This window comes from Ascidia mentula, chromosome 5 (genome assembly GCF_947561715.1).
Source record: "Ascidia mentula chromosome 5, kaAscMent1.1, whole genome shotgun sequence".
NCBI classification, from domain to species: Eukaryota; Metazoa; Chordata; class Ascidiacea; order Phlebobranchia; family Ascidiidae; genus Ascidia; species Ascidia mentula.
The window spans coordinates 3,316,670-3,332,170 of NC_138570.1; the positions used below are offsets into that span (position 1 = coordinate 3,316,670).

Consider the following 15,501-nt stretch of genomic DNA (forward strand, 5'->3'; position numbering starts at 1 on the left):
AATCTCTACCGCGTTAAAAATCTTGTTAGAAAACAAGATTCAAAACAATCAAAATACGCTCATCGAAATACTCAGGAACCAGCCTAAAAAAACGTTTTGGACATACTGAAGAAAAACCTGCTGCATTTGGATAAAACCGTTTTATTCTAACAAAACTAACTGCTGAGAAACCGTATGTTACTCGTTTACCCATGTCCCATCTACAGTCTTTTGTATAACCTTTCGAGCACAATTTTCAATCATAACTTGACTGTACAGCGTTTTTTTTTCGCTTAACAATTTCTAATCGCATTTTATGCTACTTATTTGCGTTTAAAAAGACTGAAAATAATAAATCTTTGTTTTGTGTAAAAGGCATCTGGGGCGTGCGAGTGACAGATTTGTTATTCAATAAACAATCAAAGACAACACTTTCACATTGGGAGCTATCACGCGTCCGAAATTATTTCCTTTTACAAAAAACAAAGTAATTACCGTTTTCAGTCATTTAAATGCAAATAAGTGGCATAAAATGTGATTGGAAATTATTAAGAGTAAAAACCGCAGTACAGTCAAGTTATACTTTACTGTGTTATGTGCCTTTTTCTTCTGCGACCCAACTAGTTTCATTCAATCAGCTTGTTTTTACTCAACACTGTTTGAACCCGATGTTTGGCCAAAAATTTTTTACGTAAGATTACTTTTGGCCGTCGGTCATGGTCTTGGGGCCCTAATTTTGAAAACGCTCAATAAAAAAAAGAGTGAATATTTTTAATAAGCATTTAATAATTTTTTTGTGTGTTTTATAACTTTAGGTTGGCAGGGTAGCACTTTATGTTCACACTAATATGCAGCAGTTGCATCGGTAACTTCATTGTAGAGATTTTTGTTACACACTTGTTGATTCCTGTCCGCAACAATGTGATATATGGGTAAATATTTGGGAAGCAGTTATTATATGTTGTGATTTATGATCGGCAATATCTATGTGGACGTTCCCACAGAAGGTAAGATACACGGTTGCCTTTTGTCGCTTTCGTTGCCACAACAAAGCTTTGTGGTCATACTACATGCAATGCGACTCCAGGAACAGATAGCTGTATTACGATACTAATGCGTAAAACTGTTTCTATTTCAAATACAAATAACATGGCGTGTAATAAAACAGACAAGTCACTATAACATGGTTGGTAACGTTCATACATTTAACGCTTATAAGTTATATCTAACATGCAGCGTGCTCAATGGTCATGGATAAAACACCTCAAAAAAATTCTAACCAATCAAGTGCCCTTTAAAGTAACACTCTTAATTTCGTTACGTCTGCGTTCCTTTGCTGTTAGAAAATGAAAGTTCCGGGTTCTGTTCATATTTTATCGGGCGAAGGCCGGTTCCCTGCGCTGTGCTTGGACCAGAACCGTCGGCGGTTTTCGAAGACGAAGCCACGGAATAGTCTTCGTTTTGACAGCATAAAACCCTTTGTACCGGAGGCCACCACAGTCGACGCACGTCCCCTTGTCGTATGCAAGTAAGAACGAACACACAAAAGCCCTAAAGCAACAGAAAAAAAATCTTGAAACTGTTTTTGTGTCGCAATTCTTACCCGCATTATTTTACATTTCTTACAGCACAACCTTAACTCTATTGAAAGTCGTAAAAAAAGCAAAACAAAACTGCAGCCGTATGAGGTAAGCTGCATTAGTGACTCTATATAAACTACAAGAGTTAACGTGGACGGCGAAATACCTGAAAAGCAGCAACAATATTTCCTTTTACACAAAACAAAGTAATTACCGTTTTCAGTCATTTAAATGCAAATAAGTGGCATAAAATGTGATTGGAAATTCTTGACCGCAGTAAAACCGCAGTACAGTCAAGTTATACTTTACTGTGCCTTTTCCTTCTGCGACCCAACTAGTTTTATTCAATCAGCTTGTTTTACTAAAAACAACTGTTTGAACCCGATGTTTGGCCAAAATAATTTTACGTAAGATTACTTTCGGCCGTCTGTCAAATAGAAAAGAGTGAATATTTTTAATAAACTTTTCATAATTCTTAAGTTATTTGTGTGTTTTATAACTTTAGGTTGGCAGGGTAGCACTTTATGTTCACACTAATATGCAGCAGTTGCATCGGTAACTTCATTGTAAAGATTTTTGTAACCTATTTGTTGATTCCTCTCCGCAACAATGTGATATATGGGTAAATATTTGGGAAGCAGTTATTATATGTTGTGATTTATGATCGGCAATATCTATCTACGTGGACGTTCCCACAGAAGGTAAGATGCACCGTTGCCTTTTGTCGCTTTCGTTGTCACAACAAAGCTTTGTGGTCATACTACATGCAATGCGACTCCAGGAACAGATAGCTGTATTACGATACTAATGCGTAAAACTGTTTCTATTTCAAATACAAATAACATGGCGTGTAATAAAACAGACAAGTCACAATAACATGGTTGGTAACGTTCATATGTTTAACGCTTTATAAGTTATATCTAACATGCAGCGTGCTCAATGGTCATGGATAAAACACCTTCAAAAAATTCTAACCAATCAAGTGCCCTTTGAAGTAACACTCTTAATTTCGTTACGTCTGCGTTCCTTTGCTGCTGGAAAATGAAAGTTCCGGGTTCTGTTCATATTTTATCGGGCGAAGGCCGGTTCCCTGCGCTGTGCTTGGACCAGAACCGTCGGCGGTTTTCGAAGACGAAGCCACGGAATAGTCTTCGTTTTGACAGCATAAAACCCTTTGTACCGGAGGCCACCACAGTCGACGCACGTCCCCTTGTCGTATGCAAGTAAGAACGAACACACAAAAGCCCTAAAGCAGAAAAACATCTTGAAACTGTTTTCTGTGTCGCAATCCTTACCAGCATTATTTTACATTTCTTACAGCACAACCTTAACTCTATTGAAAGTCGTAAAAAAAGCAAAACAAAACTGCAACCGTATGAGGTAAGCTGCATTAGTGACTCTATATAAACTACAAGAGCTAACGTGGACGGCGAAATACCTGAAAAGCAGCAACAATGGTGAAAAGCCAACTCATGGCAGCCAGGTACTGAGGATTGTCCGAAACCATCATGAAGAAACCGAAAAACCAGACCACGCCTAAAGTACTGGCAATTGAGAGGGCGATGGCCAAGTTATGAAGATTTGAGGGATTTTGAGAGGTAGAAGAAATCTTTAAACGTACATCCACATTTTGATGTTAAATTAAAAAGGATACTACTTATAATTAGTTATCAAATCATTAACTAAGATGTTTATCAACAGTTTTATATATTTGGCCACAGGAAAGCACTTCTTTAAAGTTAACTTTTCTCAGTTTTCCTATGAAGAAATTTAAGGTAGCGTATAAATCAGGAGCACATATATTCTCCTGCAAGTAAAATAATACCTTTTGTCGTTTGCACGTAAGGCCTCTCATTACAAGAGCAAACATTGCGACATTGAAAGATATAAGACAGGCCACTGGTAACAAGAATGCGATGTACAACGAATAGCCATGGATCCAACACATGTTGTTAGCGAGGTATGTGTGCGCGAAAGCCGACGGAGGACCTGTGGAGAAAGCGAGACAATTAATTAATTTTTGATAGCTAAAGTCGTATATCTTTTCGCGACAAAAATCGATACCTGTTTAGGTCTGTAAACACTGCGAAACACACAAATGAGGTGTTTTCTATCGTACAATTTCACAAGGAGCTACAAATCATATTCATTGTGTTATGTTGGTGCCTATATGTTTAACCCAATGAAAGTTTGACATTTTGAAGAAATTAGTACCGGAGGCCCTGATGGCTCTAACCAAACTAACCAACCTTGTCCACAGACTGGACTATCTTCCGACTGCATCTCATATGCTTTGTTTACCGCAGTGGTTATTGCGATTACCACCAGAGGAAAACCGTAAGACAAGAATGATGTCTTGATCAGGTAGTTATCCCACGATACGTTAAAAATCTAAAAATGTACAAATTATCTTTACTTTGACCTTAAAGAATTCATCATTCTTAGTAAAATAATTCAATGTAAAGAAAACTGCAAAACGAAATACAATAAAATCTATTAATGCTAAAAAATATTAGTTTTATTTAGACCGAATAATTATACTTCAAGAATTCAAGTAAGGTTTTATTTAATCCATATGTTTGGCACCTAAATCGATAGCCTCCACTAACCTTGACAATTGACTTGTACAGCAAGTGGCCGTATACCGCCATCCAGCACCAAGCCACCAGCAGAAAGTAATGCAGCAAGATGGCGCTCACGACACATCCAGTTTCGCTATCTCTTTTGTCTATCCCGATCAAGAAAATGAGGTATACGACCGCAAGATTTGCGCATATGTTCATCAATACGCGCATGGGCCTCCGATCCCGTATGTCCCTGAAGTTAACAGGAGACAGATAGCCACAATATGCAATTGCGTTGGGATGCTATTTTTAGTCAACTTACTTTGAAATGAGTAAAAGAATGATGGTAAATATGAGGGATGCAATGGAGAGACTGCATCCGACGATACTGACGATCTGTTGTGATATGCTCGGTGGTATTTCGTATATCGACTGCAAAAATAAATTTCTGTTTAAAAACTCTAAATACCAATACACTGTGGTTTTAAATTCGAAAGTTAAACAAACAGGTAAACGACATAGGGAAAATCAAAATCGAAAAACTTACAACTAGTATTGCAAAGTTGGTCAAATGGTTGCATTTGCACTGAGGTGGGTTGGTGTTTGGTTCCAGGCAACACCCCTGCGTAGACCAGGCTTGAGAGGTGAAATTCCAGAACACGCATGTTTCGTTCACGTATTTCGCCTGACCGAAAAGCACGTGTTACGGTTTTGATTTGAACAGGCGCTCTAAATTCATTCCGATTTGCCATTATCGGTTTAGGGTCACAAATTGGATGTAGTGCAGTGAGCTGCTTTGCGCAGTTGGAACTTGCCGTGTGCAAAGAAACGATAGAAAGCACTTCGACACGGAACGAGACAACGTGCAGAAAAAGACAAGTTATACACCAATTTACCCTCGTTTAGAAAAAAGATGGTCAGAATATATGAATACTCTGACTTGCTTGCTTTTAGCAAAGCAGCACCAAGAGAAAGCTGGAAACTAAGTGTTTGGTAAATACAGTTTTAATTTTAATGTCCAAGTAGAAATTTAGACATGTGCTTACTGTGAGGTTTGTATCGTTTTGATTCTTTCCTGCCGTTTGGTTCACCGTGTTGTGAGCTACGTTGATTGGGTTTGCTAAGTTGGTAACAACCGCAGGCGTCGATTGATTTCCAACATTCCCGGAAACCACCTAAGTTAATTAAATAGTTTAAAAGTGGCAAACACGTTTTATTTTACGAACAGACAGGTTGTTGTACATCCATGTGTTGGTATGAGCATTATCCAGAAGTTAAATACAATGAAAACTGAACAAATAGATAAATACTATTGTTTTCTTTACAAGCTTGTTGCGAAACAAGTACATCTTTCTGAAGTAGTGAAATTTCTTTATGAAATAGTATTTCATGACAAATGCGGTGAATGCTTATAGATTCAATGTGTAAAGACACTTAGGTCCACATCTGTAGCAGCTTTGCACCAACAAAGTAAATGCAAAGTGAATAAACTTTGTACCCACCCAGTCCGCATTATCAGATGACGGAAAAAGAGTGCTATTTTGATGAAGAACAAATACAGCACGAACAGTGGTGTTGTCCATGGAATTAGTAGCTCTCTTGCGCCTCGCCTGTCCACCAGAGGTTTGCTGTTCTGCAAGCAGAAGGGCCTCCAGTGGTATGACGATCGACACTGGTTGTATAGGTACGAAGGTGGAGTTTTGAGCCACTGCTAGAACGGGGCTGTACTTTATGTCTTGCGTTGGATTTTGTTGTTCAATCAACTACAAAACAGTCAAAAAGCTTAATTTGTGTTGGAGGTTAGAAAAAAAAAAAAAATGTGCTACTGCAATAGCCTAAGCTTTATAAGACCTTATGCTAAGTTAGTCTAAAACTAACTTTCTGTCATTGAACTTTCCCCACTTTACCGCTGCTGTTTGCCTTAAACGCATACGAACCAAATTCGTCAATGAAAATTAAGAAGTGAGTTGCAAACTTTTGGAAACCAGAATTAAAGAAAAAACAAACAATTTATTTTTATAAAAATACGCGTACGAACCTCAGCTACAATATTCGGGCTGCTGAACGAGAGGAGGCCGTTGATGGGAATGACCACTTGGTAAGCTAAGGAAGTTAGCGATTGAACCAGGCCTGCCTCGGGCACGCCCGACGTCTGATTGTTGACGTCAAAAAACGTAGTGACGTGATCGGCAATGTTGACGATACGTTGGTAAGAGAACTCGGAGACCTTCGAAGCAAATGCAAATAAAATTTGCAAATTTTGTTTTAGGGTCTTGCATACAAGTGTGTGTACTTTTTCTGCAACCGGCAGAACATGCAATTCGACTATTTCTCTTGGAGATGTAGTTTTTCACTAACCTTAGTTACTATCAAGTAAATTGAAAAAAAAGTTTGTAAAAATGTATTTGGTTTTAAAACTCGGGTAATATTTGCATAAAACTTTACGCCCAAAACTTGTCGCCGGCTTTAGCTTGACATACAAGGTTTAAAAAGAGCAATCGACTCATAATAATCGAAACGGGACTTTTGAATTTTTTTTTAATTTATTTAAAGATTTACTCAAAATGTGGTGTGAAAAAGCGCTTACCAGTAAGTTAGTTGCATTCGCTGCCAAATCGTTGATAAAGTTGGTTGCGGCGGATATGTCTTGACTGTTCACATTTGTCGTGTTAAAAGTCAAAGCATCGACACTTGTTAAAATCGCATCCAATTCGGTAGTGTTCAAGAATTCAACAGGTATCTAAACAGTTCAGAAAAAAGTTTCACAAAGTAAGAGAAATAATTGACTAAGATATTTAATTTCGACGATAGACTATGTGGTTGTTGAATCACTTTTATACCTGTGATACTATAGTAGAAATGCTTTCGTTGGTACATGGGATCGGTATTGGCACTCCAAAGAAGGTAATATACCCTTCAACGCTGTATGATACAATGCATTGCACCGTAAAGAGTGGCTGCCCTACAAAAAATCAATGAATGTAAGTTCACTGTATGCATGTGCATTGCAGTAGGTCTGGTGCCAAAAATGCAAGGTAAGATTTTGCCCAATTATGTGAAACACAATCTCAATCAATTTCAAACTCACTATAGCATTGCTGTCTTAAGCTCGATGAAATATGTTGCCCAAGTACGAAAGAGAATAACTTGCCAAGCGAATTTAGAGGCAATACAAAATACGCATCAAGGCAAAGGCGTTTTTAGTTGATTTAGGAAATTAGGCAAGAAACAGTGAAACTTACCAGTGAAAGAACACAGTTCTTTGGAATACGACCATTGTGGAGCCAGAGTAGTGGGAAAATAGAGAATCAGAAAGTCTAAATATACAGGATAGGATCCATCACAAGTTGCTGCAAAAGAAAAAGAAACAGCTGATATTGCTGCATGAGGAATGACGTGCCCTAACGACCACTTGCATGTTTGTTAACCGTTCGTTTGCGTGAGTTGGTAGACGCACAGTTCTACTAAAGTATAACACCTCAATTATACGAACAGGTAATCAGTAGAATATGCAGTAGTAATGTAAGAAGCTTGCATCGACCGATAAACCAGCATGATATTACATTACCGAATGAGGCACAATCCATTTTTTTTCGAAATTGCCTTTTTTTAAACATATAACTTGGCATGAAGTTTGCTTTATATATCTTACGAGCACAGTAAACGTTTCCATCGCCTGTGAAAGAACCCATGCATCTGCAGTTTGAAATTATCGTGTCGGTGGGTAGAATTCCATATAGAACTGGTTCATAGAACGGGTAGTCTACCAGGCGGCCGTTGCGAAACACTTCAATGAAACACGTGGCGTTTCCTGCGCACGTTTTGCCAACACACGGATTCCGGATACCTTGAAAAAACAAATTTTATTTTCGATGATTTGACTTCCATTAGTAGGATTTGTTTTTATGGCCGAGTTAAATAACATTACAACTGCATTGTTATTCACAAACCCAAACAAACAATAAAATCGAAGCAAAAAGGGAAAGACACAAAATTGTTTTTCTTTAGACAATAAATATCTTCCGTATGTTTTTTTGGAAATAGAAGTTTGTACAACAACACATATAACACGCGAGCATGCCTATTTTTGCCTTGATATATATACCTAAAAATAGATGCAAACAACAAGACAAATAGTAAATTTTGTTAGAAAGTATCCACAAAAAGTATTAAAATATCAATTTAGCATACGAGTGTATAAAAAGTATAGTAAGCATGCTCAAGCAAGACGTTCATGTAGTTCGTGAAAGATAGAAGAGTATTTTTGTAGTTTGTTGTAGAAAGCACCTGTTAGGTGGGAGAAATAATGTCAGCAGGTTTCACATTAAAGTGTGCAGTTAATTATTCTAGCTGGGGAGTGTGAAGTGCTAATACCAAACCTGGATCAGTAGTTGTTTCAACGTTTGTTGTGGTAGAAGATGTTGCTGTTGTTGTTGTTGTTGGGATTGTTGTTGTTGCTGTGTTTTTTTGGGTTGTTATTGATGAATTTTTAGTTGTTGCTGTTGTGGAATTTGTAAGCGGTATTATTGTCGATTGTGTTGTTGGTTCTAACATTGTGGATAATTCCGTTTTTGCTCTTGTTTGTGTTTGCTGTGCGATTGTCAGTATGTCTGTTGTGTTAGTTGTGACAGTTCTACCAGTGTTTGATAAACTGTAGTTGGCTGGGTTTGTTGTTGTCACAGGAAGTGTTGTGTTGGTGAGTGAAGGTGCGTCTGATGTGGCTGGATGGGCACTGCTTGTGTTTGAGGGCGTGGTAGTGGCTTTTGCGTTTGGGATTTCCGTTGAAGAAACAATCGGGGAAGAGGTTGTTGCTGTAATTAACTTGGTTGTTAATGTACTTCACCAGGAACTAAACCCATGTAAGGGTAAATGGCTTTGAAGCTAAATATACAAATACTGTGGAGTTTAAATATTGGCAGCTGTAAATAAGTAAAATGTTTTAATGGCAAAGGCCTTTTAATACGTCGACTAAGGTGGATATAATCATGCTTTAAAAATGTTTTTTTTTGTTAACACGCACAAAAACTCATAAAGCCAGCGCTAAAAAAACATTGCATGTTTTGTCAAAATAATGAAAAACACACATCCAGGTATTTTAATTTTGAAGTATTTGTTAAACAGTTCCGTTAACGACGATCCAGCGAAATGAATTTACGTCTAATGTGTTTACATTTACGACAGCAATTTTGCTTGGTGATTGCGTTATTCCAGCTACCCACTTAAAAACTAAAAACGCCATTTAACCCATACGTTTGAAGCATACCAATACAATGCCCCAAAATTCAGAACTTACCGGCAGTGCATGCCGCATAGGCGTTCCCCTGGAGACCTGGGTTGCAGACACACGTGGGATTTATCCGAATATTGGAGGTCCAGTTTGCAAAATTAATTATTCGTCCAGAGTCATCGTGTAGTTCACACGTAGCGTTCACTCCGCAGGTCGTCTCGTTGCAAGGATCAACTGCAAACAGAAGGTATTGTACGGACAATCGATCGCAAAGCGGGATAAGACGGAGGGTGGAGTTGCTGCTGGGACTGAGGCAATATAATTCGCATCTGAACACTCACTCTTTACGAACAAACCGATTGGTATTTATTGTTGATTTTGTGAGCATTTGTTGTGTGTTGTGCATTAAGTGTTTAACCAACTATTACATAACATTGAATTTATTTTATCACATCAAATATATTTCAAGTTACTCGCTGTATTCAGCACAAAGTTCGCAATCTGTATGCGGAAGGACTGTACATATTCAAGAGACCAATAAATCCACAGCATTACATACTTTCGCAGATGAGTCCATTCCCGACGTAACCCGGCCTACATTCGCAAGTAAAAGTACCAGGAACGTTGATGCAAGTTTGCGGGCATTCGTGGAAGCCCACAAGGCATTCGTTCACATCTGTAATAAATTGCAATACAAAATTAAATCATATGCGTTACTTTTCCGTCCATTTCAAATGGAGGTTTTTGTGAAACCAAGACTTATCGGCGCGATGAGATATACTGTTAAATACTGCTGTAACGAGGCATAACTAAACATCAACATTACCATACAGAATTGCTACTGATTACTGTTGATGAAATTAGCTGAAGTTGCGTTTCCTCATCATGAAGTATAAAACCAATGATTTTTCCTACCCACGCATCTCGTCCCGTTCAACGTGTATCCATTTGGACAAGAGCACAGGAAGGAGCCTGCTGTGTTTTGACATGTAGTGTTGACGGGGCACGTTGTGGCGGGTACACACTCGTTGACATCTGAAAATACAAGAAGCGGCCATGACGTTAGCAATGGCCTGAAGTTGGACGATATTTTGCTCTTTGAAAAATAACGCCGACTCACTGCACCCTATGGTACTTTGGGAAAAAAGCAGTTTCAGTCAACAATTCTAAAAAACTGGAAACTGAAAGGAACACGTCAGAATTTCCTTTTTATCGAAGGCTTTTATGCCAATGCATTCCATTGTGGAGGCTTTTATACAATATCATTTCTTCGCTGTGCTACATGCGTCTACATCAAAACCATGTCGTAAACCCCTGACATTAAGTTAAGTTGAACAAACCTACCTTTTTGTTCGTTTATATAACTACAGAGCAAATACCTACTTGTGACCCGTATAACTTACCGACACACGAACTACCGTTACCGGTAAACCCGTTGTTACAGACGCATTGGACTGGGTTTGAGGCGTTGCCAGTGTGGAAGCAGGAAGCCTGAGCATCGCAGCTCCTCAACGTTGTACACAAATCTGATCCAAAAAGACGCGTTATTGCTTATATTTAAATGTATTCGTGAGTGTATTGTTTGGACAAGGTGACCACAAAGTCGATTATTCAATGTGACGAAATTTAACACTACATTTATCAGTAATACTGACGGCGCAGACAGGAAAATATAAACCCAGCATAGGAAAAGTTAACAATTCGTGTATTTAGGTCCCTACAACAGCGAACGTGAACCAAGTTAACGAATCAGTTATTCGGTTGTGTATATGTCTGCGAACACCTGATTTGCTGTAATATTATAGTCAGATGTATAGAATGTATAAACCTGTGCAGCTGGTGCCATCTCCTGAGAAACCAACGTTGCACTGGCACCGCGGAGGGGAGTCAATTTGAGAGACACACGATGCGTTTAGATGGCACCGTCCACCTCCACATACTGGTAGAAAACAAATAAAAATAAAATCATGTGTATTTTGACGCAGATGATCAATACACAAAAGAAACAGAATGGCATGGGCACCGATAAAACCATGAAGGTCATCAAGTCAGGGGCCCATGAAATGCTGACACCTCAAGTTTTCCCGGAGTTTCAGGAGCTGTTATTGTGATGGTGCATGAAAACCGAACTCAACATATAATACCAATACGATATTTTTCTTCGCTAGGAAACGATTTACGCACTTTGTAGAATACTACTGTTTTTCCTTTCCAAGTTAGAAACAAAATATTTAGGCAATATATCTGGTAAAAACGCTACAATTTCGGCGCATATATAAGTCGAAATATATATTGATGGCCAGCAAGTACTCATTAGGATTGTGGGTTAACAAAAGTGACCAAGATGACAAACTGCAGTTAATTGATGAGGGGATTGTTTGCTGCGTGCAGAAAAGAAGGGACATGGCTGGCAAATAATTAAAAAAATATTGTGACCACAGGAAGCTGTAAATAAATGGGCCCAGGAAGCGTGCGGAGAATGCAAATTACGTGACTCATTAGAGCCTCAACACCCATGCCATGTGTAGCTAAAGTTGATCACTGAATAGGCGATACCGATGATGCCAAACAATATTGCAAGACAAACGACTTGGTACACCAAAGTTCAAAATAACAAGTCATTGTTGGCCAAAAAGCTGACAAGATAGCCCCATAACGTACTTTGCGATGATAGTAGTTCACTTTTTTATCATTAGTTGCAGTGTCCCTTATATACCTTCTGCGAGTTTTACTCACTTTCTCTCCCAACCTAGAACTGCCGAAGCCTTCAAGTACTCCTTCACATTCAACAGAAACCGAAAGTTCGTGTTCAAACATAACAAGCGGTCACATAATTCCACTTAGTGGTTGAAGCAACGTTTGTGTTCTCACGCTTGACATTCCACGTTACATCGCAAATACCTCTTATGAAACTTTTAGGGGCGCTGCAAGAACCAAACGTCCGAAATATTTGGAGCGGTTTATAAAAACAGTTAAACCTCGCGGACAATCGGGTATTGCTTTGTCAAGGACCGGGTATTATACAGTCTCGAGACAAGCGTGGGTAAGACTGGTTCATGCCGTGCACGAAAGTCAATGACAACCTTGCGGCAGTCCTATCGTTTAAGGTACACATAAGCTGTAGTTATAACCTCTTACCTTCGCCCTGTGGAACTGGGGATGTTGAGGTAGCCGAATTCGGTGGAACTGTAGTGTTTTGTCCCTTGCAATTCGTTGCTTTAAAAACATATTCATATTCCTCAGACAAAGTACGTCTTGTCAAAATAAAAATTAAAACTAGTTCTTACTTTAACGTTATCAAATAAAGGCGTTTAATACGAAAGAAATTTTAAAATGTTTCGCGATTCTTTGCGGATAATTACAGAATTTGCGTTTACCGAATATCGCCACGACGAGCAGGAACGAACAGAAAAGAGTCTTCATTGTTTGTCCAAACAAGTCTGTAAGGCAGCACCTAACGTGTGTTAAATTTCTGGAACTAGTAGCCTGTATAAAAACATGCCAGGGAAGATAAATTTACACTTAAAAATCAAACAGGCTTCTAACTTTTCCACAATCTTTAGGAAACAATGTAGGAAACCGAAATCCACCATCCAAAGCTCCGTAAAAACAAAAGCAAACGGTAAAATGGATTTGTTGCGACCAAAACAAAATAATGTCAGTCTGTTAAACGCACTGTGGCCATACATAAATGCTCGTGGTTTAAAACTACTTACATCTGTTGTTTATACGAATACTGTATTATTTAAACCAGCTTCTGAAAGTACTTCTGAACAATCTTTTAAACAGTAATTATAGCACATTCAGTCCACATAATCTACCTCCACAACAACCCGCATGTTTTGTTGCCCTGTTACGTCCCCACGACGCTAAGCCCCGTATTTCCACACGGCTGCACCAGAAAAAAGGCCTACTTAAAGAGCCCTGTATGCCCCTGTAATTTACTTATATTTCCATTACTGACTTTGGCTACGTGAGCGAGAGGGACCCACAACAACGGACACGCTGACTTGGCCAGTTTTTGTGACGTAGAAGACCCTTTCTGTCGTAATTATTTTGGGTTGGAATGTTTCTTACCGCAAGCTAGAGTCCGTTGTAAACAAGATTGAATTTCTCACGTTTTGAATCTGACAAACCTGGAACTGCCTTTTTCGCACGAAGAAGAAGTTGTTTTGTTCAATAAGAGTCTCGTACATTCTTGGTATTTAAATCTTGTAATCGTTTCGAAACTATAGAGCACGTTTTAACGTCATCACATGGTTAAACTTAGATGATAGAAACCCCAAACATGACGCCCAACGAACCCAGGAAGTAAGAGCTAAAATACCCCCTGCGCAAGGTATTACTTACAAGCTATATTTTGAATTTTGCTGTCGGGTTGCTACGAAAAAGTTTGCTATGACTCAAACACAGTCACATCTTATGACTGGTATCTTCAAAATACCCACTCACCACAGCTAGTTGACAATTTCGCTGGCGATTGAACTGTCTACTGGATTTGTCTAAGGCCACAACAATGGATAGTATTTCATTCCTGTTTACAATGTTGCCGAGAGAGCGTGAAGTAATGCCCACTTTCGCCTCAAAAGTTCAATGAAGCACATACAACGTTGATCGTGGACTCAGCGATATACGCTCTATGGTAAATACATGATACATCGGTTAACGATCTTGTAAGACCGAACACGCGTATGTAATTTGCGGAAAACATAATTTAAATATTTTGCATTTATTTATTACCACACACCAGCTGCTTTGCATGTGCTCCTACTCTAACATAGACTTGTTTGGCCCGTTTTAAATCGACCTAATAAATCATACATAGGCTTCCTATTATACATATGATTGGACAACATACACGGTTTAAAAGTATAAATCTTAAATTTTTACAGCAAAAGCAATGTAGCACATTAGGCAATAGTTTCAAATATCATAAAATAACGCAATTTTAACAATAACCGCCCGTTGCATAGGTAAAGCAAAACGTCCAGACATCCCTTCTGCTCTTTTATTTTCTTAACTTTCTGCACCTTAGCGCGGTCGTTCGAGCATTTGCCTCAAAAACTCTTTACACGCTCAAACATGTTGACATTACGCTGTCTACTGGCACACTACGTCACACTGATTTTCTGGCAAATAACGGAAGATGCGTCACCTTCCTGTGCAGGAAACTTATATCGGTTCCACGGCGGATGCGGCCGCTCAATCACCGCTTGATGAGCTCCAAATAACGAACGGAATAGCCACAAACTTTGTTGCCTGGCGGTATGTGACCATTCTCACACGCGATTCATACGACAGTTTGGTGTGTAGTAAATACTATTTACTACATACAGAACAAAGTTCTCAACTTCAACAAAAGCGGTTATACTCGTATTTCCTCTTACTGTATTGCGCCTGACTCAGGTTAGTCCCATGGCGCACAGCACGACGTACATTTGCAATTCACACCAGCCACACCAACAAACGCAAGTTTTACCTCATTTCTACATCCCTAATACTATAGGCAATTTTGAATGCCTCTGTATTTACAGTTTTGTATTTGTAAAAAGTTTTGTGACGTCTAATAACCTTATTACATCGTCTTATACGCAAGTAAAGTCTTGCATGATTACTCCGCGTTTGTATAAGGAGTTGACTTCTACAAATTTCTAGGAATCCAATTGTGTGAATCAGATTAGCCGTTCTTCAAATCGCTGCATTCGCCTGAGATAAACACGCCACACATTTCATGAAACAAAGCAGTTGAATTGGCCTCGAAGTTTACATGTTGAGAAACGCGTGGCGCTTTAAGTATGAGGTTGTGCAATGCGCTGCGGGCGTTTAACCATAGCTAAATGGACTGCACAAACACAAAAAATACTTTTGTACGCGTCTATCGAAATCAGCTCTTTACCTTTGGAACAAATGTTGACAGCAACCTGACTAAATAACGATAAAGCACTCGACTACATTACAGCACATCAGGCATCTCAAGTGCAGCTAATGTATTGGTCACACTGGCCTAATCCTTTGATATGTCAGACAACCGTTCTGTCACATAGTTCACAATACGGTATGAACCTAAACATTAACTACTGTCAACATAACAAACCACGTCCAGACAACCCAAAATTTCAGAGGACAAAACTGACCGCAGCAATGCCCAAAA

General features: G+C 38.9%; 1 protein-coding gene across 2 annotated transcripts; it reads right to left on the minus strand.

The window, feature by feature from the left end:
• Window positions 1-2,355: 2,355 nt before the first annotated feature.
• On the minus strand, window positions 2,356-12,832 carry LOC145902070 (uncharacterized). Of its 2 annotated transcripts, XM_082989917.1 has the most exons (22): window positions 12,728-12,832; window positions 12,489-12,566; window positions 11,179-11,289; window positions 10,754-10,876; window positions 10,266-10,385; window positions 9,910-10,026; window positions 9,417-9,584; window positions 8,503-8,934; window positions 7,776-7,970; window positions 7,366-7,473; window positions 6,964-7,085; window positions 6,711-6,863; window positions 6,162-6,350; window positions 5,626-5,886; window positions 5,170-5,298; window positions 4,671-4,808; window positions 4,446-4,555; window positions 4,169-4,376; window positions 3,809-3,950; window positions 3,385-3,548; window positions 2,998-3,168; window positions 2,356-2,805 (listed from the first exon to the last, which is right to left on the minus strand). In XM_082989917.1, exons 1-22 carry the CDS (start codon window positions 12,771-12,773, stop codon window positions 2,572-2,574), a joined length of 3,519 nt encoding a protein of 1,172 aa, XP_082846043.1. In that variant the 5' UTR covers window positions 12,774-12,832; the 3' UTR covers window positions 2,356-2,571. The 2 variants fall into 2 exon arrangements, with proteins under 2 accessions (XP_082846043.1, XP_082846044.1); XM_082989918.1 differs by lacking the exon at window positions 8,503-8,934.
• Window positions 12,833-15,501: the final 2,669 nt, after the last annotated feature.

Coding starts and splice junctions, on each gene's coding strand:
- LOC145902070 (XM_082989917.1), bottom strand. CDS start 12,773: ATGAAGACTCTTTTCTGTTCGTTCCTGCTCGTCGTGGCGATATTCG. Junction 11,290..12,488: donor CCCAGTTCCACAGGGCGAAG/GTAAGAGGTTAT, acceptor GTTTTCTACCAG/TATGTGGAGGTGGACGGTGC. Junction 7,971..8,502: donor TGAAACAACTACTGATCCAG/GTTTGGTATTAG, acceptor TGTTTTTTCAAG/GTATCCGGAATCCGTGTGTT.